Source organism: Typopeltis vanoorti, chromosome 8, assembly GCF_054136105.1.
Source record: "Typopeltis vanoorti isolate ZY-2024b chromosome 8, IOZ_Tvanoo_1.0, whole genome shotgun sequence".
Lineage (NCBI taxonomy): Eukaryota > Metazoa > Arthropoda > Arachnida > Uropygi > Thelyphonidae > Typopeltis > Typopeltis vanoorti.
The window spans coordinates 128227440-128251546 of NC_143556.1; the positions used below are offsets into that span (position 1 = coordinate 128227440).

Sequence of the window (24107 nt, forward strand, 5' to 3'; positions counted from 1 at the left end):
AACGGAAATAAATCTGTGATTTGGATTAGAGGGTGGCTGATATCAAAGAGTGGTGTATCACAGGGCTCAGAACTTGATCCTCAGCTATTTAATTTGTACATCAATGATATGGGAAATATCCAGTTGATTGATGATGCACAACTGGGAAAGTGATATTAAATGAAGGTGATATAGAGATACTGCAGGACGATTTAAATATATCACAATATGGACAAAAGTAATGGCTGCAAGTTGAATGTGGATTGCTGATTTATGGTTTATGGATACAAGAACAGTCGTTACAGCAGTATACAAGGTATTAATACACAGAGAGAGATAAATTAGTAAATAATATGTTGTACAAAAAAATTAAGTTAAGCAACACAATATTTACATATATAGAATTTATAACCAAATATGTTTGTATAAATTATTTCTTTGTAAGAAGCTAAAAACATCATGCAATTTGTCCGAGTCTGATAACATCTTCCAGAGTGAATATAGCTCAGGTAGATAGGTAAAAATTTAATTCCTCTCTCTCTCTCTTGTATGAAATGCTGGCTCTCACGAGAATATGACACATGGTAAGAGGCATGTTGCATTTTTTATACAGTAGGTCATCAACCCACAGTAAATAAGATCTGGCAAGAACAACTTTCTGTCTTTTTGCTACATTGATTAGCTTGCCAATGCTTAATATCATGTAATTTGTTTGTCATCCTGCCATGAAGAGTGCCATTAGGCAATAGCTTTAATCTTAAACTGTCTGTAGTCTATATACAACACTGTCAAACAATAAGTCAAAAAAATGAGCTAAATTAGCAGCTGCATTTGAAGTCTAATTGCCCTTAATTCCAATGTGCCTGGAAATCCAGCACAACCATCATCATCATCAAATTCCTCACATGTACCCTCAAGGGGTGTAGGTATGATAGTACTACATGAAAAATTTACATAATTACTAACTTCCTATCTACAATTTTCCTCCAAATCAATTTGTTACCTGTCAGGATTCCAACATTATCAGATCTTATATTTCTAACTTCTAAGGCACTTTTTACAGTATCAATCCACCTATATCTTGGTTTTCCTCTGGGTTCTTTTCTTGCCAACCTGGCAGAGAACATTTGTTTTTGCTAATCTTTCGTCTCCCATTCTGTTTAAGTGACAATACCACCTGAGATTAGCTTTACTAACATACTCCTGGATGCTAACAATGTCAAGTTCTTTCCTAATATCCTCATTTTTAATATGATACCATTGATGCCATCTGTTCATGCCCCTAATCTTTCTCAGGACTTCCGTATCTGTGGTCTTTCTAGTAGTCTTTGGTTAAGTGTTTTATTTCTAACCCAGCTCTCAGATCCGTAAGTTAAAATTGGTTTGAAAACTGTCTTCTATACAACTGATTTAGTGTTTTGACTAATTTCTTTCTTACTCCATATAAATTTATTCAGTTGACTTCCTACGATATCAGCTTTGCTGATTCTGCTGTCTATTTCCATATTTAATTTACCATCTTCATTAAAAATTGGATAAGTAACTGAATAGTTTTACTTGTTCTATAGGTTCTCCATTCACAATGCAGTTGATATTTTCAATGCTTCTGTCAATTTTCATTGTCTTTCATCCTGTTATTGTGGACCTTCATATCATATCTATTACAACAGTTATTCAATTTAGTCAGGAAATCTTGCAGACTTGTAGTGGATTTATTTAGCAGTATAACATCATCTGCATAAAGCAAAGAGCCTCAGATTAACATCGCAATTTTGACATCAGGTTTAATACCACTTTCCTTCATAATGTGATCCATATAGAAAATGAATAAGATAATGTACATCCTTGTGTGAAACCAGATTTAACATTAAACTATCTTCCTGTACTTCCTCAATTCTAAGTCGTAAGTCAGCAGGACTTACAACTTAAACAAAGACTAAGTATTGTTTGATATAATGCTCCATTGACACCATACAACTGTAGCATTTTGAACAGCTTCTCTCTTAGCACCTTGTCATATGCCTTATCCAGATCTACAAAACTAAATACAGATCTTCGTTATATTCCCACGATTTCTCAACTATTTGTCATATAGTGAAAATCTGATCCTGACAGCCTCTATTTAGCCTGAATCCAGCTTGTTCTTCACCAAGCTTTTCTTCCACAATTCTTCTAAACCGTTTCTCAAGTATACTTGCATAGATCTTGCCAGGAACACTCAGTAGGGAAATACCTCTGTAATTCTCACATGCAGTTTTATTTCCCTTTTTATATATGGGTACTATGAGAGCTCTACTCCAATCATCGGGAATTCGTCCCTCTGTCCAGGCTTTCTGAACTATGCAGTGCAGCCACTGTAAGACTCTTATACCACCATATTTCAGCATTTCTGGTCGAATATCATTTACTCCTGCTGCCTTTCCACATTTCAAGCCTTTCATGGCTTTTTCTACTTCAAGTATGGATATATATTATTGACTGCATGCCTGGTCAGTTTTTTATCACTGTGCTGTCATCACTGCTTGTTTCATTTAGCAGTTTTTCAAAGTAATTACTCCATACTTCAAGGATATCTTTTTCTCCTGTTTTCATGTCACCTTTATCATCTCTAACTCCTTTTACAGCACTGTTTCCTCCATTCCTAAGCTTCTTCAACAACCTCCAGAATATTTTGCCACCTTCTTGATATTTATTTTCTATATTCTTGCCAAAGTCCTCCCATGACTTTTGTTTAGCTAGTTTTACACACTGTTTAGCTTTCTTACATTTGTCTCTGTATTCTGTAAGAGTAAAAGCTGACTTATTTGCCAGGAACTTTTGATATGCTTTCTTCTTTTCCTTCATTGCCTCTTTAACTTCCTGTGTCCACCAGGGAGTTCTGATTTTTTTTATCCTTGCACACAACATGCCTCTCTGGCAGATGTTTTCTTCAGAGTTTGCCACTGAATCTCCAAGGTTTGATTCCTGTTCTCAAACTCTTTCATTTTTTTTTCAATAATCTTTCTGTATTTTAGTCTACAGTTCACATCTGAGAGCTGCTTAACTTTTATTCGCTTTAAAACTTTCTTACATGTTATTCTTTTCAATATGAAATTCAATTTTATCCTGCTCAAGACTAAATAGTGATCACTTCCAATTTCAAATCCTCTGTACACTCTGGTGTCCTGCACCAGGGAGAAAACATCACTATCAACAATAACATAGTCAATGAGACTTTTCTTATTCCTAGTTCTTATTCCTTTTCTCTTAATTAACAAGTATTTGCTAAGGAATATAAGTTTCCTCTTAAATATGAATCCCAAGAACTTGGTTTCAGTTGCAACTAGAATAACAGTTTGTCCCATTCTTAACTCAGGATCTGGATAAAGAGCAAGTTTTTGGCATAAGAGTACACAATTTTTTTTTCTGCTGAAAATGTGAACCAATTTCTAAGAGCTCATGGAGAGACATGATCAACTGCTTGCTGGAGTTGTTTTTCAATTATTCTCATGTTATGAGAGTGACAAGAAATTGTGAAGTTCTCAACATAACACATTGCTTACGTGACAGAGTTAACTTTGATAGCAAAAATTGTCACACTTAAGACAGAGCCTTTCGGAACACCCTATTCTTGATGATATGGCCAAAATAGCATTCTTCTTACTCTTACTTAGAAGACAGCTAGACAGAAAGTTTTTAATAAATACAGAAAGGTGTCCTCTGAGACCTAGGTTATAGAAGTCTTTTAACATGACATATCTTCAGGCTGTGACATAAGCTTTTTCAATGCTAAAGAACACACTGAAATCAGATGTTCTTGTCTCAGGATTGTCTCTTATACAAGATTTTCTTCATCATCATCATCATCATCATAATGCTAATTACGAATATAGACCATACTGGTCTGTTCCGGTCTCATTATCCATTTAATATCCTTTTTTGAAATCTACCTGGCCTTCTCTTTCCAATTGATATTTTATTATTTGTTTAGGATATCGGGTGTTGGCCATTTGGTTTACATGTTCTATCCATTTTTGTTTATAATTGTTTAGTTTATCTTCTGTTGATTTTGTTTTTAATTCTTTTAAAATATCTTTGTTCCTTTTTTGTGTATTTTGCAGTTCTTCTCATAAATCTCATTTTATTTGTTTTTATTCTTTGCTTATTGCTCAAATTTCACTGCCATATAATAATGTGGCCACTGCTAAAGTATTGTATATTTTCGAGCAAGTTTCTTTTTGTACTATATTTAGATTGAGTCTTCTATTTATCAGGCCTATAAGCTGTAAAAATTTGAAGTTTTTAATTTTATGTCTTCTTCTCCTTCATGTGATATTTCACATCCAAGATAACAAAGTATTTATCTGTTCTATTATTTTATTATTAATAACTATTTTACTTCTAACTGGAGTTTGTCCACAAAATGCCATTGTTGCTTTATCTATGGATATTTTCATTCCAAACTGTTTTACTATAATGTTTAAATTATATATTACTCTTTGTAAATTGTCTTCCTTATCTGATATTATTACCTAATCATCTGCAAATAATAGCATATTTATTTTGTTATTCTGGGAAATTTCCATACCTGGATCATTTAAGATGTTCCACTGTATTAATATTTCATTAATATAAATATTGAAAAATTGTTGGAGACAGAGGACATCCCTGTCTTACTCCTTGGTTTATAATTGTTTTTCAGACATTTTTTCAATTATTTTTATTTCATTATCTTTGTATATATTCAATATTGCATGTAGTAAATATTAGGTATATTTATTCTTTGTAATACATCAAACAGCATATATCTTTTTACTTTGTCAAATGCTTTTTCATAATTTATAAACAAAAGATGAGTTTCTAAATTAAATTTCTTCTTTTTTCTATAAGTAGTTTTAAACAAAAGCTGCATACATTGTAGAGCATCCTTTTCTAAATCCATTTTTAAAATTCTAATAATATTTTTTCACTGTATATTTTCAATATTTCATTAAGTATTCTACTATATAGTTTGTAGCATATATTCAATAAACTAATACCTAGTTTTTAAACAACAGTTTTAAAATATAAATTGAAAACCAAATGGCTATTTTTCTGGCATCCTTAATAATAATTATAATATTATTATTAACAGTTTTTTAAAAAGTTTTTAAACATACCAAATGGTCCAAAGTTGAGTGATAACATAAAGTTGAGCTGCTGTTAACATTTTCTTTCCACCTTCTAAGCATAAGCAGATCTTAGAAAAGGTACAGTGTTGGTTAACTTCAATTTTTGCATCCAGATATGATATATTTTGTTCTGTTTTAAATCTTCTGTATTTCTTTTCCATCTTGCCACTTCTGACATGCATGGGAGAGTAAGCAGGATGATTTTCCTGAGAGTTGACACATTTAGCTTTCTTTGCAGAGCAAGATTTGTTATTATGCTCTTTACTAGCACATTGGACACAGGTGATAGAGCTATGACATTTAAAGTATCTCAGTGGATTAGGGACATACAGTCTAATAGGAAAGTTGAGATACCCTGCTTTTGCAGATGTTGGAAGCTTAGGTGTATCAAATGTAAGGATAATGTTCCTGGTTAGAACCAGGTGACCATCTCTATGTATCAGGATGCACCTCATACCTGTCACCCCCCCCCCCCCCGATCTTTAAGCTCTAAACATTCCTCATCAGGAACATCACGGAGATCCCATTCAGATATCACTCCTCTACAAGAATCGAGTGATTTATTAGATGTTACTGCAAACGGTATTCTATCCATTGATGTTGCTGACATGTTTCCACAAGTATGTCATTAAAACATAGTTTCTTAATTGTTTTGGGAGACTGCCAATCTTTCCAAACCTTTTTGAATAAAGAAGGGTGACATTTTCCTTATCAGCTTTTCAATGTCATGTGGATGATGAGAAAAATGGTATATTCATACTGGTATTACACATGTATGTCTTTTGTTTCATACTCCTGTTATCAAATGATGTACCTATGATATAAATGCTTGGTTGAGACCTTGTCAGGGGCTCTGAAACATTTTAGAATGAGGAATTCATGCTGAAGAGGTTTTTTTTTTGTTCAGCGACAGAGTTCTCCACCCACCACAGAGCCATACATGGATGGCTGACCAGCACCAGAGCAAGCCCAGTCCTTGGACCATGGGATAGGAGAGTTATTGAGACACCAATTGCTGACTTGCTGACTGATCCTGGTTGAACCATCCAGGACCACCCATCTTAGCAAAATTTCCAAAGTAGTACAAGACTACCACAGTCCTCCTTCCTAGATGTTCATGAGTTGCACCACGGGGCAAAAAATGGGGAAGTGCATTAGATCCCAGTGATTATGATTTGAAGAAAAGATAGTAAAAAAGGTTAGTTGCATCACTGGGAGGCCTCCTCCATCACAAACAGATGCTCTACAGGGAGGGGTTTAATGTGGTCAAATATAAGGTAACTACTTCAGGAAGAAGAAATCATAAGCCGTGTACTATACCAATAGAAATGAACTGCAGGAAATTTATGAGGCCAGGGACTTGGGAGCGAGTAGAGACAGGGAGCTGAAGTTTACAGGGCATATTGCAAAAGTAGAAAAACAGCATATCAGATAACGTGGTTGTTGAAGAACACACTAACAAGCAGGGATAGAGAAGTTATTGTTCCCCTATATAAGGCACATCTGGACTACCGTGCACAAATCTGGACACCTGGATTCCATGAGGATGAAGAAGTGGTGTAGAGGATACAGAGGTGAATGACAAAGATCGCGGCAGGTCTATGGAAGTGGTCTGTAGACTTCAAAAACTAGCTGATAGGTGAAAAAGAAGAGGCATGTAGAAGCATATAAGTTATTAAAAGGATTTTATAGGATTGACAAGGGATCAATTGTGTAAGAGTGTGGTTAGCAAAGGTGTTAGGACTAGATTTTTTGCTTGGAGGTTGGTGAGTGGGTCGTCACAGTGGTTGTGTTTCATCAGTGAATGAGTTTAACAAGGTATGTAGTTATTGTGTGAATAAAGGATCTCCTGCGATGAGTCTTTTGACTCCATGGAGATATCTGTATAGTAGTAGTAGTAATAATATTATTATTATCTTCACATGGGTTTCTTGCATACATAGATGGCCATATGACAGAAGCAATCAATTCAGCAAGTTGTATTGATCACATATAAGAAATAAAATGGCCAATATGGATTCCTCTGCAACCTATTTTAGCAAAATAACAGATCCTCACTCTACACTGTTGAATCTATCTTTACCTGATAGTGGACATATGAGCTATGCAGGCCGTCATGAAAAACTTGAAATTGGCATCAATTATAATACATGTGAAAATTACATAAAAAATTACCAACTGCCACATGATTAGATGTATATCAGTTTTATTGAGGTATTTATCAAAATGATTAAATATGCAAACAGCAAATCACAAATCATAAAAGAATTGCTCGAAATAAGGATCTTCACATACACTGGATTACAGATAAACTAAAAAACATAAGGACAAAAGAAAAACTATATTATAGGCATAAGAAGAATCCCTGCAATTTAATGTTTGAAAATGACTAAATATTTTGCTTAGACACTTAAAGTAAAAAAATAAAGTATGCAAATGAACACTATTTCTTATGAAATTTCTTTCTTATATGAATGATAAAAGTAAAGAATGGAGGTTGGTTAACATGATAATTGGCAATACAAAGCAGAAAACACATGAACCTTTTACTATCCTTTGATCCTATAGTGTGAATCACCTTCCATGGATTAAGAATTCAATTTATCTATATGCAGTAAATGATTTTTCTTGATATATCTAAACATTCAACTGCGTGCATCATGACTCAATCCTTCTGAAAATGTCTAGATACGGCATCAGAGGTGTTACTCATGATTGGTTCAAATCCTATTTGAATAACAGAAAACAATATACCAGCTATGGCACCTTCAAGGGATACGATCATATAAATTTTGAAAACTACACATTATAATTAAACATAAAGCTCTTTACACATATAATTAATAAATCTTTTGAACTTGGGAAATTCATAGAACACTTAAAGGTTACTTCAGTTCTTCTGTTATTTTAAGGAGGTAACAGAAATGAAATTAGAAATTACAGATCAATATCTATATTATCTAGTTTCAAAGATTATTGAAATCCTAATAAAAAAAAAAAAGATTAAATAGCTACCTAAATTCCATATCCTTTTAAGTGCCTAATCGGTACGGGTTCAGATCCAGATTCAATATGAAAAAAAAAAAAGCTATTGGAGTTCCAGAAAACAGCTTATTGTGGGATAAATAGAGGAATGTATACAGCATCCATTTTTCTTGATATACCTAAACATTCAACTGTGTGCATCATGACTTATTCCTGAAAATGTCTAGATACAGCATCAGAGGTATTACTCATGATTGGTTCAAATCCTATTCGAATAACAGAAAACAATATACCAGCTATGGCACCTCCAATAGTGCAACAAAAATAATAAAATATGGAGTCCCACAAGGTTCAGTGCTAGGACTTAACCTATTTTTAATACATGTTAATGATCTGTGCGAGTACAAACTTTTATGATATCATTCACTGATAATACGGCATCAACATACACTGAAACAACCCTTGAGGATCTAGAAAAGCAGATCAATCATGATATATTGAAATTAAATAAGTGGTTCAGCAATAATGGTCTTAAAATTAATACTAGTAAAACTAAATATATATACTTCACGTTACACTAGATCATAACATAATTATAAAATGGCATAAAAGGAAATGTAGTGATATCCATAATTTTAACTATCGCTTAGTCCAAAAAAAAAATAATAAAAATAAATAAAAATAATAATAATAATAAAAAAAATCAGGCAAGTATTTTGGATCTCCATATCGATAGCAATCTGAAATGGAACTCCCATATCTCAACACATGTTGAAGTTCGCAATTAATAGGATACAATGTTAAAAACTTTGTAAATGCAGCATTTTTAAGATGATTATACTATTCTGGGTAGATTCTTCCCTGTTGGGGTGAAGATTACTACAACAATCTGCTTGCTTAGATACAAATACAGAAGTATAATATTTAGATCTATAGTCATTACCGATTTCTTCGCATATTCAACTAGTGACCTGTTTGTTATTCTTAATATTTTGCAATTATCACAAGTAAGAAATAACATTGTAAATTTTTCTGTATACAATGAAGACTATGGTTTATGCTATGGCCAGAACTTGCTGGTAATTATCATGGCAAACAAAGAAATTTTTCATAATCTTTGGAATATCTAGTAACAAGCAGCTGCAATAAATTGCCTAATGAAATTAAGTCAGTAACCTTAGAATATACTTTTAGAAAATGATTGAGGGACTACCTCATGGGACAAAATAATCTAGGCTTTTACTGTTATATATTATGTGTCTAATTATGATTCTAAGAAATTATGACTAAGTATACACTATATGTTACATGAGCTCTCAGACACAGTAATTTGATTTTGTGACTATAATGCCTACATTTATATTTTTCTAGTAACCAGTATGGCTTTGGGTTCACACTGTATTCCTTCTATTTCCTTTTAATGTTTATTAAGTCTTATTCCTCATCTATCAGTCTCTATATCACCACCTGAACAGTAATTGTATAATATTATAAGATATGTAAGATATTTACATATCTTATAATATACATATTTTATTTACGTATTTAGTATTACTTTTTACTATATTATTTTATCACTTGTATATTTGTAACACTTGTTTTACATTACTATTGTATCATTTGTACCACTTCTTCAGTCTTAATAAATTTCAATTAAAAACTTTCATCTTAAAAGTTACAATGCGCAGATAAAATAAAAGATGAAAGAAGTTTATCACAAAAGTTTTAAAATTTACTGTATTTTAAGTACAGTGTTTCCAACCTATGAGTACATAATTTCTGCTCATCTGATTTTCATAATCAAAATAAATTATGATTATTATTCTCATCTGAAATAAAGCAAACGATTTTGCATCAGAAAAATGCTATTGTTCTGGTAGTCAACCATGCAAGAACTGTTTTAGTATTTATATTTAAAGAAATGTTTTACAACTAAAAATGCTCATAACAAGAAAATTTATTAGTTGTTAAAATATGAAAAATGTACCTACTAGTTTCATCACCTAAAACAGAACTGGCTTCATCAGGGCTTAATAAACATGAAAACATATAAACAGATCACAAATGCTGAAAAACTATTACAAGAAAAATAAATAAATGAAAAATCACATGGCATGCATTAGCTATCTGCAGATAGTGACTGAAAGTGATTGCTGGCAAAGTTGAAATCTCTGATATTAAAAGATTTAATAAGTGATTTCCATATGTCAATAACAATTCTCGATTTTTATTCAGTGATCCATGCGAATGGATGATCATAACCGATTTCTTCAGAAGTCATGAATAAAAGTTTTTTTTTTTTTTCTACATAAGGCACAGCACAGTTGAAACATTCCAATCAACTGCATGATTGGTATTATAAGTATGGTTGGCCAGACAGATCTATCTTTTGTTTTGCTCGGCATCCGCAAAGGTTCCTTCTTTCTCACCTCAAATCCAGCATGTCTGTCCTATGTAGGCTAAACCAGAATAGCATGGAATTCTATATACCCTTAGATATTTGTAGAAAACTGCGATCTTTAGGGGATTTCAAGAGGCTGTTAACAGTTTGAATCAGTTATTCTGATGTTGTGATCTTTTTTCAAAGTTCGATAGACTGCCAATATATTGGATTGTAATCAAGTCTCCATACTGGATATTCTAGTTTTGAACAGCCATTGAGAACAAAAATAAAAACTTTGAGAGAGAGATTGAAGTTTGGTCTCGAGTTGGTTCTCATTTTGTATAACAGAAACTGCTCAATTCTTTAAGGTTGTGGATCATGCTTAATTTTTGGGAAGGATAGTGAAGGGATGAGGCATGAAGTTAACATCCCACACATGTAGACTTACGATACAACTTAAGAGAACAGACTTTTTAGTGATGAGAGCATCAAGAAAAGGGAGTTTTCCATCTTTTCAAGTTCTAATGTAAATTTTATACTATGTTTGTAAGAGTTATGGGGAAATGAAGTGATTGCTATAGATCTGTTTGCACATCTGATATGCAAACAAAATATTTTCATTTTAATGGAAAATATGCAAAGGCTAACTAACTGCCTTCCAACTGTTATACCAAAATTTGGTCTAACAATTGGACGGACACTGTTCATATATGAGACATGTCACAAAATTACCTAGAATTCACTAGAGTACAAAACACACAACTAAATAGATCAGAGAGAGATGACGAATGCTGGAGTGAGAAACAGAGGAGATGTAGATGAAGGAAGTAACATCTAAAACTGCCAAACATTAGATTAAAAATGGATATTTTTAATCTAATGGAATATTATTAATATTATTATTAGACACCTCTAGGGAGTCCAAAGATTCATCGAGGGAGGGCACCTGTTCTACCGCTCTCTCTCCAAATGACTGCAACTACATCAACGCCATCTACCGCCAACCACTACCACTAGTAATCTATATATATATATATATAATCTATAAAAGTAAGAATTAATGATTCAAAGAAAAATTTCATAATTCAACTCAAAAACAGATTTAGCATTCTCAAGATGCTAAAAACCAAGAAGAATATTATGAAATATGTATTTTCTGATATTAATGCAGTGTTATTGGATTTAAAGAAAAAAAAAAGAAAGGAGGAAATGGATTTCTGAAGAAATGTAGAATAAGATCCAAGAAAGAGGAGAACTGAAAGCAACTAAACCAAACTAGAGAAACAAGTACAACTGATATACAGCAGAAGAAAACAAAGAGGCTTATTCAACCACTTTGCTTTCTTTTATCTTCTAAAAGAAGATAAAGTTATATAAAATAATAAAGCAATATTAAGGAAATAATTTATTCCAATTAGACCAATAAAGAACAAAGGAGGAAGTCTGATATTAAACACAAAAGAAATCATTATAAATTAGAGAAGGACCTGCAAGATAAGAAGATGCTTGCATGCATCAAAACCCAATCTGTTATTTCTTATTGAAACTCTATGGCATACTCGTCAACTATAGTTCATCTTAACTATATCATGCACGAAGTAGAACAGAACATGTGCATTTATCAGATCTGACATTCCATACTAGTAATAATTAAGTCTGAAACATTCTGATATATAATCTTTTCTGGTTTAACACTTCTTACATCACTTTGTTACTTTCATCTGCTGCCTTTAGCACTCTCCTAATTCTGATCATCATGCTGACCTCTTCAATTATTTACTCTGAAAGTTTATTTTCTACAGTCTTATTACCTAACCGTGAGATCGTCTTCCCCAGAGAATTATAAACTTCACATTCCACATTGGGTTTTTAATGGCAGTTGTGACAAATGATTATTAGATATACATATTCATAAGAATAAAGAAAAATAATTTTTATTATTGCAAATATTTTGGCAAGAAACTAACAGGCGATCAGTGCATCAGTATAATCACAAGCTGAAACTAGAACAAAGAATGTTAATCCTATGTGCAGAGCTGAACCTCATGCCAGAGCGGCACTGTATGAGAGGTGCAATAAAATGAGAATGCAATTAAAGCTAAGACTAAAATTAAAAGAAATATTATAATTTTGAAATACAAAAAATATAAGAAATTTAGATAAATAATTGAATGACACAGCATTATATTAAAAAAAAGGGTGGGAAAGCATGCCTATCGATTGTCATTTATGATGATGAGACTCTTCCAAATCTCGATAATTGATAGCAGGTGATTCTGATTTAAGTTTGGGTAGTGCAGAAGTGCTTCAGCACTCTCTTTAACTGGTCATACCTAAACTGACACTGATGTAAAGGGTGAGTATTGGAGCAGAGGATATTGTGATCAGTATCCACCCCATGCTGAGCAAGGCCAGACTTTTCAGGTTTATTTTTGTTGATATAAGATAGGTGTTCTTGTAGTTTTTTTTTTGACTGAATGTCCTCTTTGTCCAAAATATGAGTGCAAGCACTTACACTGAACCTGGTGAACACCAGGGAGGGAGAGGAGGCTGCTTAGCTTTCATGGACAGTAATCAGGAGATTTTGTCGATAGAGAAGAATGTAGGGACTAAACTATCTTTACAGGATTTTTGTGATTCCTCTGAGATGCCTGTAATGCATGGGATAGGGACTCACCACACAAGTTCAGGGTTCTTAGGGTTAGGCTTATAAGTGCCTAGAATGCATTTAAATTTATTTCAAGTAAAGCCATTCTGCAGTATGATACACTGGATAGTGCTTAGCTCTCGTTGGAGATCTTCAGAATTGGAGCAGATAACACATGCTCCATTGAGCAAAGCTTTGAAAATGCCTATTTTTTGATGTTTGATGGGCTGAATATTGTTGTATATAGCAGCCTGTGAACAGATATCTCAGACTGAGTACAGGAATGAAGGAAGTCCAGGAAAGCTAATTTTCTGTCCTTTTTCCATGATAAAGTAAGTTTATTCATGAATGTAGGCTGTTGGATTTTGGTTAAGAAAGTTGGTAGAGATACTTCTGAGTCTGGCCAGAGGACAAACACATCATCCACATACACACCCAAAAGGAAGGTTGAAGCCTTTTGTCATCAGCACTTGCCAATTTCTACTAGAGCAGCATGAAGACTTTTTTTTGTTTTAAAATTAATGTCATTTTTTTAAGTTATTTTATTAAAACCTTAATGTATTTAGACTGTGTTACTATGTATAGTTCATACGTTTTCATTGTTGAATCTTCTAGTTTGTGTTTAATTTTAAAGTCATGATGAAGATGTCCTTAATGTTCAATAGAGCATTAATTCCATGATAAAAAATTACACAAGTAAAAAATCTGTATTAATTAATTAGTAGATAGACTACAGCAGTTCAAAATTTTGACATCCACTAGTCTAATAGTGAATTTATGAATAGGATATATTTCATCAATTTATGAATGAATTAAAATAAGAGCTAAGGAAGGCTATATTTAAAAAAGGGAGAATTTAATTAGTGATCTCAACTATTCACAGAAAAAACCAGTGCACACAGTACATTTTGGAAAAAGCAGAAACTGCTGAGAGAAAAGACAAAACCAAAATGTACAAATTATCTGCTTCTCAGTTAACTGATAAGTGTGCAGGAGAATTATGATCAGAATTTAATCACAGAACTCACACTAAATTTGAATCTCTCAAAGATTCAAGATCAATTCTTGACAATTGTTGAATGAAATACAGGAAAGGTTATTAATTAATTCAAGAGAAGCAGGATAACAAAAAGAATACTCCTTTTCCATAAAGAAAAGGACTGGTTTGGTTTATTTGGATTTATGGCTGAAGCAACTGAGGAGTGTATTATGTATGTTAATTGCATGTGTTCTGGCCAGTATATCTGCTTTGTGGGATGAAAAACCCTGTCACTTCTGTATGAGAAAGAAAGGCTAATGGGTCTAAGCAGAAAAATATATCATATATTAAGGTGTAATGAATTAGGGCAATTTCTAAGTTCTGCAATGTTCAGTTAATAAGTTATTCCTAATTAGAGAAGTGTCTAAGGAAGCATTTAATCATAAGAATTTATCATGTCTTACAAACAAAGAGAAAGTCAACTAGACATTATAAGGATCCCAAACTGCAAGATGATCTAGCAAATCCTCAATTTGAATTCTTCACAACTTTGGTTTCTTTTGAAAGAGAACATTCAAGGTTCTGTAATTTTTAACAGAAAGAATTCTATGCATACAGTTGCATAAAACTTCCCAAAATTTGGGAAACACTAATTATCAGAAATCCCACTTTCCATCCTAGGCCACCAACAAATGCCCACAGAGGGTGCACCACCTAGATAGGACTTTAGAATCAACCACGTGTTTTACATAGTATTGTGTTGTATTTGAGTGTGTATTACAATAGTTTTTTTTGTAATCCCTGAAGATGTCTGAGTGACTGAGACAAATTTATTTTATTTTTTTATTTTTATTTTTTTGACACAGGAGTTCATGTTTAAGTAATATGGGACCTGTCTTAAGGCATGATATAATTTAATTGGAAGTGAAGATAAAGAAAATTTTCAAACAAGAATTAGTCGGAACACAGGTTTTAATGACTCAAACTGATTTTTCTGATTTAAGTTCAAAACTTTCACATGATTTTCTTGTTGCTCAAGGAATTTCAACTCAGTTTTTGATTTAATATTTGGGGAGCCTTTCATTGAGAATTACAAATATAAATTATCACAAATTAGCAAATTTGTGATAATTTGCTAATTATCACAAATGTGACAGCAAACCGTTCCATTAAGTGACAGTTCTGTGAGGAAAAAATCTAGCTCTCACTACTTTCTTAACCTCATATAAACTTAACTTGTCCTGTCCTTACCTTCCATATAATAAAAAATTTTATCAATCACCCTCTCAAAAGTTTATAGACACCTATCATATCACCCCTCATTCTCATGTCTCCAGCCCACATATTCTCAATCTGTCATCAATCCATAATCCCAATATCATCTTTGTAACTCTTCTTTGCACTCTTTCCACAAGTTTGTTATCCCCTCCTAATCCAGGAGACCAAATCTGCATACAGTAGTCCGTGTACAGTCATGTCAAGGCCTTGTAAAGAGGCAAAATAACTTCCATATCCTTACATGTCAGCGTTCATTTCAATATCATGATAATCCTCTGGGTTTTGTTCACAATTTTTGTTAATGTGAACCTTCAACTTCAAATTCCTGTCCACCATTACTCCAAGATCTTTAGTTATGGCAAACATAATCCCACCAATATAATATACCATTGGATATCTCATCACACCAAAGTGCATAATTTTACACTTACTAACATTGAATTGGCAACCATTATTGTTTTCTTTGCATCATCAGGAAACAATAGAAGATCTCCTGTCAGGCCCTTTCCAATATCATTGATACATAGATTAAACATCAATGGTCCAAGGAGTGATCCCTGGAGCACACAACTGGTCACCTTAAAGCTGACAGATTTACCACTCCCTATACCTGTCCATCAGCTATCCACTTATTTGGAACAGTAGTTTACATTCCAATCCTATATTCTCCAGTTTATGCAACAGCATTTCATGCGGAATCCTATCAAATACATTAGCAATGTCCAACAGTATCACAGTGTATTCTTTCCCTTTATCCAACTCGGCTGTAACATTATTATAAAATGAGCAAATTGCTCAGAAATGACCTCCATTTAGTAAACCCATGCTGCTCTTTGCAAAGTATTGCTTCTTTGTCCACCCATTTCTGTATGCTAGTTCTTAATAACTTCTCTGAAATCTTCACCATCACTTCAGAGATACTAAGAGGTCAATAGTTAGACATGTTATTTTGAGCCACAATGCATGGGAAGTGCAATGGGATAATCATACACCTTTCCATTCCTGTGAGATCTTTTCTGAGCTCAGACTTAAATTATACAAATATGTCAAGGGCCTAGTCAGTTCGGTTGAACATTCCTTTAGCACACGTTCTGATATCCCATCTGTCCCAATTGCTGGATTTTTATGCAACACCTCTAGAACCTCCTCCTCATGCATCTCTATCTCTTCATCCAATGTAGCAGTAATGACATCACCGTGCACTAAATCACATACAATAGGTTGAAAGAGCTTAGCGAAGAACGCACTCATTATCTGAACGACTGCATCTGCTTTTGATACAAGGGTACCATCTGCATTCAGTAAAGTTATTCTTCTGCATTCATTCTTTCTTTTGCTTGCAGCATAACAACAAAATTCTCTTGGATTGCGTTTAGCCTGCACAACTAATTTCTTTTCATATTCCAACTTAGATTTCCATACAATACACAGCACTCTTAACTTTTCTGGCCTGCACTTTATATATTTCATAACTTCTCTCACTCTTATGCTCATGATTCTTTCCATCCTCTTGTTATGGATCTCTTGCTTGATAAGACTGCACATCAGTTTGACTCCCATCCTATTTGTTCTTCAAACTGTAGGGACACATTCATATACTGCATCATTTAAGTATATTTTTAAAACTTTCCATGCACTGCTGAATATCTTTACCATTTAGTAACTAATACTATGGCACCAAAGATAGCATTCGCTTGACTTTGTCATAATTTGCAGATCTGCAGTTCAGTACATAAGCTGTCCTAACTGGAACATCAGGAATTAGAATTAGAAAGTGATCACCATTTGATTGTGAGCAGGATAAACATGAATGTCATACTGAAAACAAAAATATATGGTAATGTATAAAAAGTCTAGGAACTTTCAGAGATGAGCTGTAGACTCAAATATACAAATGTTATTTGAGAAAACAAAAACCAAATGTCAGAGTGTCAGTGGCAAGCTCTAAAGAAAACATTAACTGATTTAGGGAAGCATTTGGTGAAGTTGTTTACAAAAAACAGAAAAATCAGAAATCCATGATGGATTCAGAAAGTTAAAGAGGCAGTTATAGAAAAGAAGAAAGCAAATCAAAAGTTTCTGAATATATATCAAAAGTAAGCCAGCATATACTCTGATAGAATACAGACAAATATGTAAGAAAGCAAAGCAATGTGTAAAACTAGATAAACTACGGTAGTCATGAGAAGACTAACAAGAATATAGAAGGTAAATATCAGAAAGATGGTAATGTTCTGGATTCTATTGAAAAAGCTAAAAAATGAAGGACAGAGTACTGTAAAAGGCATCAGAGATGATAAAAGTGATAAGAGTTGAGGATATTCTGGAAGTCTAGGGTAGCGACAGTGGTAGAAAATATTCATGAGGAATGCAACCAAAAATATATACATATCAGTATTGAGTTAGGGAAAACCATCAGACAACTGAAATGCTGAAAACAACTCGAGTAGATTACATTCAACCAGACATGTAATAGATATAAAAATTCTACAGTGGCTGCATTGTGTAATTCTGAAGCAATGGTATGAAAGTAAAATCTGAAGAAATTTCAGAAAGAAAAAATTTCCCTACTGAGTAAAATTTATGCATACATACTTGAAAGAGGCTAAGAAAATTGTGGAAAGGAAACTTAGAGAAGAGCAAGTTGGGTTCAGACCAAATATAGAGTTCTCATGATCAGATCTTCACTTTAAGACAGATAGTTGAGAAATCATTAAAATATAATAATAATCTCTAAGTTCTGTACCAGAACAAAATGCATATTATTGACCGATGATTTGCATTAGGCTTCAAATCTAACTTATCACTGCATATGAGAAATTATGTGTTCTTGTTTTCATAATTTATAAAATGCTTAGTGATATATATATATATATATTACAGTAAATGGATTATGTATGTTATACATAATCCATTTAGAAGAGAAAATTAAATTCCACAGGTTATAAAATTAATTTTAAAAAAATCCTTACCTGGTGATGAAAAAGGCTTTTTATATATCTCAAATGCTCCTGACTAATTAAAAAATTATAAAATCAGTTAGATTTAATTTACGGATGTAAATGTTTATTTATTTATTAATCAAGAACTACACAGAACTTTGTGCAATAACTACATATAATTAATTACAGGCATTAATTCATTTTCAAATACACTGCTTTCATATATTTTCATTTCAAACAATCCAACTGTATAAAACACAGTGATTCAGAAAAATCACAAATTCTTATAATAATATAATGCAGTACCAAAAGTTACTGTGATTCTACTCAAAAAAATCAGTCACTGTACAAAATCATGAGAAAAGAAAAAAAAAAAATGCAAATGTAATTAAAACAGAAAATAAAATAGAAATAATACATAAGAATGTAATATATGTTTAAAGAGATAAAAATTAAACTAAACAACTAAATAAAAATTATAATCAAAATTAATAAACAAAAAAATTCACAAATATACATATTCTTGAATATGTGCAACATACCATGAGGAAATTGATGATATTCTTGAATATAAACCCAATAAAGAATATGAATGGGTTTTAAAGTTTCAGAAATATTTTGGAGAAAAGGTCAAAACCAATAATGATGATGGGATAACTGATGAATTTTTGTTCCAGATATGGAGTAGGTCATCATCAACACCATATTTTAACTGAAGCATTTTTTGTGTGTTCTCTCCTGGTGAATTTATTCGCAGAATAAATTCACCAGGAGAGAACACACAAAAAATAAGAAAATGCTGACCCCATGGTGAATTGGTTAGGTTTGATGTTAAATCAGATGAGACAAGGGCGTACCTTATCTCCATGGTTATTCATCATGTATATGGATCATGGTATGAGTGCAAGTGGTATTAAAACTGATATCAAAAGCCATAATAATAGACATACAGGAAAACGAACCAATGCTTAGCATATCGGAAATGATAGCCATAAAATGTGACAAAAACTCAATAAATGTCCACTGCCCCCACATAATCTCCGGGAGTTGGAAGCTCCAAAACATAAAAATTAGGTCATGACTCTGACCTATAGAATACAACACAGATACACCAAAGACAAAAACACCAAGCCAGCACGAATAGCCTCCACTTCCCCGCGAGCTCTGAAGACGACACACTGTCGAAATGGCTCAAACCCCGTTACTCCCATCCCTGATCTTATCTCATCATATCCTTCTCCTTCCCCAAAAATTTATCTTTCGCTTCCCTCCCAAAAAATTCTTTGCCCACCCTTATAAAAAAAAAAGCCAAGTTTAAAATTCACACACCTCTTGCCTCATCGATAATTCTCCCACATCTCTCTATCTCCCCCCCCCCCCCCCGCATTCCTTTCAGTCAACTTTAACAGCAGATAAATGTATATTGGCATACGCTGGATGCTGCTGAATAAGAAGACAACCAACAACACCCTACAAAGGTATGTTTCCTATATATTCTTCATATGTGTCTTTAATTGAGTAAAAAGCCAATGACATTATAAAAAAGGGGTACTCCTAAACAAAAATGGGCTAAATAGCCATAAAAATAACAGACTAATTATTGCTTGATATAATGTCCTGTTTACCATATAATTGTAGCATTTCGAACAGCCCTCTTGGCACCTTGTCATATGCATTTCCAGATCTATAAAACTTAAAATCCTTGTTATATTCCCATGAACACTTTTAAGAACTTTAAGAACCATAATTGTCTTAAAGAGAAAATCTAATCCTGACAATTTCTATTTGGCCTGAATCTAGCTTGTTCTTCTCCAGGCTTCCCTTCCACAATTTTTCTGGTGCTACTTGCATAAATCTTACCAAGAATGCTCAATATAGAAATTTCTAATTCTCACATTGTTTTATTTCCCTTTTTCTAGATGGGTATTATGAGAGATCTACTCCAATTATCAGGAATTCTTCAACCCTCTGACCAGGCCTTCTGAATTATGCAGTGTAATTTCAGGTTCTTAATGGCTTTTTTCTACTTCAAGTATTGATGTATATTCCTGTTGAGCATTTTCTAACACCATTCTGTCACTGCTCATTTCATTTGGCAATCTTTCAAGTAATTACTGCAGACAATTAGAATATCTTCATCTTTCATTTTAATGTTACCTTGATCATCTCTGATTTCTTTTATACTACTCTTTCCTCCATTTTTATGCTTTTCAACAGCCTCCAAAATATTTCACCACCTTCCTGATATTTATTTTCTACGTTCTTACCCAAGTCCTCATATGACTTTTGTTTAGTTAATTTTACAGTGTTTCACTTTCTTATATTTTTCTCCATATTCACCAAGGGGGGTATGCACTTAGAGCTGACTTATTTCTCAGGAACTTTCACAATATGCTTTCTTCTTTTCCTTGACTGCCTCTAACTTCTGAATTCACCATGGAGTTAGTTCTGATTTTTCTATCCTTGCAGGCAACCTCACCACATGCTTCTCCAGCTGAATTAATTAGTGTTTTCTTCAAGATCTGTCACTGAATCTCCAAGGCTTGGTTATTTTTACTTGAATAATGTTTGTATATTTGAGTTTTCAGTTCAACCTTAATTCATTTTAAAAATTTCTTAAACACCCTTCTTTTCAATATGAAATTCAATTTTATCCTACTCAATAATAAATGGTGATCACTTCCAATTTCAAAGTTAGGGCAGTGAAGCATAGCTTCAGCACTTTCCTTAAATAAGCATTTAAATTTGTACCGACATCTATGTAGAATATGTGTTTTCAGATCAAAGAATGCTGTGATCTGTCCATATTCCATGGTGAGCTAATCCATATTGGATTTTTTGTGAAAAATGTATGATTGATGCTCTTGTATTTATTCGTTTTTCTATTGAGTGTCCAGTTTGTCCGAAGTAGGAAAGATGCAAGTCACATGGAACTTGGTATACACCTGAAAGAGACACAGGAGAGCGTTTATCTTTAGAAGAGGGAAAATATGTTGAGAGTTTATTAATAGGAATAAAAATTGCCACTAAATCATATTAAGAATTCTCAAAATCGGTTCTGAAATGCCAGAGATGTATGGAATTGGAACATGACATATTGATTCCTCATTCTTTGGCTTAGTTTTGTAGGAGTCAAACAGATGTTATAGTCCTGTCTGAGAAGCCATTTAATTTCATATATTGTTTGATATTTGAGAGTTCTTCTTGTAAATGATGGAGAGTTGAACAATTAGTTTTAGCTCATTGAATTAAACACTTTATGATTCCTGTCTTTTGAGAAGGATGATGTGCAGAATGTTGAAGAATGTAACATCCAGTGAAAGTGGGTTTTCCATAAACTAATGTTAAATTACCTGATGGTGAGCAGATGAGAAGAATGTCTAGAAACGATAATTTGTTGTCTCTTGCAATTTCCATAGTGAATTTGATATGAGGATGTAAAGTTAGTAATTAAAAACTTGATGTTGAAAGTTTATTTTTCACTTGGTTAGAGTATAATAAATTTAGTTTAATCCTTTATCCAAGTGTGGTAGTTTAATCCTTTATCCAGGATTGTTGGTAGCTTGCTTCACCTTTGCAACGAGTTGCCTGGTGTTGTACCACCTTACCCCAGTCCTGAAGATACTTTCAGGCACAAACTTTGTTTGCTCACACTTGGATAAAGGATTAAACTAAATTTATTATACTTTAACCAAGTGAAAAATAAACTTTCAACATCTATCTCTAAATCCAGAGTAATTTATCAAAAAAGGGTGGCAGATCATTTGGCAACTCCTATAGGTAGAGATGACCTGCTAATGCTTCTGCCTGGTATCTCAACTTGGGCCTGGCTCCCACTGAAGAGACCTCAATAAAGGTCGAAACTAGTCTGGGTAGTGGCCCTTCCCTTAATGCATAACATTAGACATATCCGCAAGGAGATGTGTTTTGCATTATAGGAGATACTGAGACAGGAGTGTTGGTAGCTTGCTTCACCTTTGCAATGAGTTGCCCTGGTGTTGTACCACCTTACCTCAGTCCTGAAGATACTTTCAGGCACAAACTTTGTTTGCTCACACTTGGATAAAGGATTAAACTAAATTTATTATACTCTAACCAAGTGAAAAATAAACTTTCAACATCTATCTCTAAATCCAGAGTAATTTATTAAAAAAGGGTGGCAGACCATTTGGCAACTCCTATAGGTAGAGATGACCTGCTAATACTTCTGCCTGGTATCTCGACTTGGGCCTTTCTCCCACTGAAGAGACCTCAATAAAGGTCGAAACTAGTCTGGGTAGTGGCCCTTCCCTTAATGCATAACATTAGACATATCCGCAAGGAGATGTGTTTTGCATTATAGGAGATACTGAGACAGGAGTGTTGGTAGCTTGCTTCACCTTTGCAACGAGTTGGCCTGGTGTTGTACCACCTTACCCCAGTCCTGAAGATACTTTCAGGCGCAAACTTTGTTTACTCACACTTGGATAAAGGATTAAACTAAATTTATTATAAAAAAGTAATTAAAAACATCGGTAAGGTATCTATATTGTAATGGTACACTGCAAAAATATTGCCTATGTATCTAACCCAAAATGAAGGTTGAGGGTGAATAGATGAAAAAAGGATGTCTTCTAAATGCTCTACTAAATAAAAGTTGGCTAAAGCAGGGAAGAGTGGACTTCCCATGGCAGTTCCTTTGACTTGGTTGTAGAATTTGTTTTGACAAATGAAGTATCCAGAATGCATCACAAATTCAAACAGTTTTACTATATCTTGTGAGAATATTTCAGAAAGTACTTGTAAAGTCTTTCTGAGAGGTATGTTTGTAAATAGGGATTCTACATCGAAGCTCACCATACGATCAGTAGGCTGTATGGAGCCCTTTTTTAATTTGTCTAAGAAATTCGAAATTTTTTTTTAAAAAAAGAGCAAGACTTGCCTTTATGTTATTTCAGTAGGTTTGCTAAATACAGTAAAACTTGTCCAAGGCAGAACGTGAATAAGGCGGAAACTTGCTCAATGTGAACAAATTATATAGTCCCGGCAAGAATAGGCATTACAGTATTATTTATTTTGTATAATGTGGAATCTGCCCAATGCGGAAATGGAAAGCAATATTTGAATAATTTATTAAAAATTACTTGTATAAAGCGGAACGTGTTTTAAAAATACACCTATATTTATTAGATTTTGGTACTTGTGTTGCTTTTACTGTTTCATCTAAGAATTAATGTTGGTCAGTTTCTGGCAAGTCCAAAAATTTCAGTAACCTGAATTTCAACAAACGAATCAGTTCATTTTTTGCATCATGGCTAAATCGTACATGCCATTGTCGCTAAATGAAAAATCAAAGTCATTGAAGCTAAAGAAAAGGATAAATTCTCGGTATGGGAAATAATGATGCAGCTTACGTATGGCAAAATGCAAGTATACAACACACTTAAACAAAAGGATAACATAATGAACGAGTGGCTGCAAGGAAACGGGTGAATAAAGAGGAAAGCAAAGGTAATCGGCAACGAGGTAGTGTGGGAGTGGTCACGAATGCAAGATCAAAAAATATTCATATATCCGGTCCAATGGTCCAAAGTGAAGCTCTTGCAGTAGTCAAATCTCTTGGGAATGATCAGTTTAAGGTATCTACAGGATGGTTGGATAGTTTTAAGAAGAGGCACAATATTGCGTGGAACAAAGTCTGTGGGAAATCTAAAGATGTGGATGACAGTGTAGTGAGTGAATGGAAACCAAAACTGCTAGAATTGATTTCACTATATGAACCTAA

The 24107-nt window shown here is 33.4% G+C and overlaps 1 protein-coding gene across 4 annotated transcripts in view; it reads right to left on the bottom strand.

Annotated features, from left to right (window-relative positions):
- Window positions 1-24107, bottom strand: part of LOC150104343 (ralBP1-associated Eps domain-containing protein 1-like) — a 485081-nt gene that overhangs the window by 82660 nt on the left and 378314 nt on the right. For all 4 annotated transcript variants that reach the window (XM_090396932.1, XM_090396933.1, XM_090396930.1 and 1 more), the window contains one exon: window positions 18374-18416. In XM_090396932.1, coding sequence (XP_090253058.1) covers window positions 18374-18416 — 43 coding nt within the window. The remainder of the gene's footprint in view (window positions 1-18373; window positions 18417-24107) is intronic.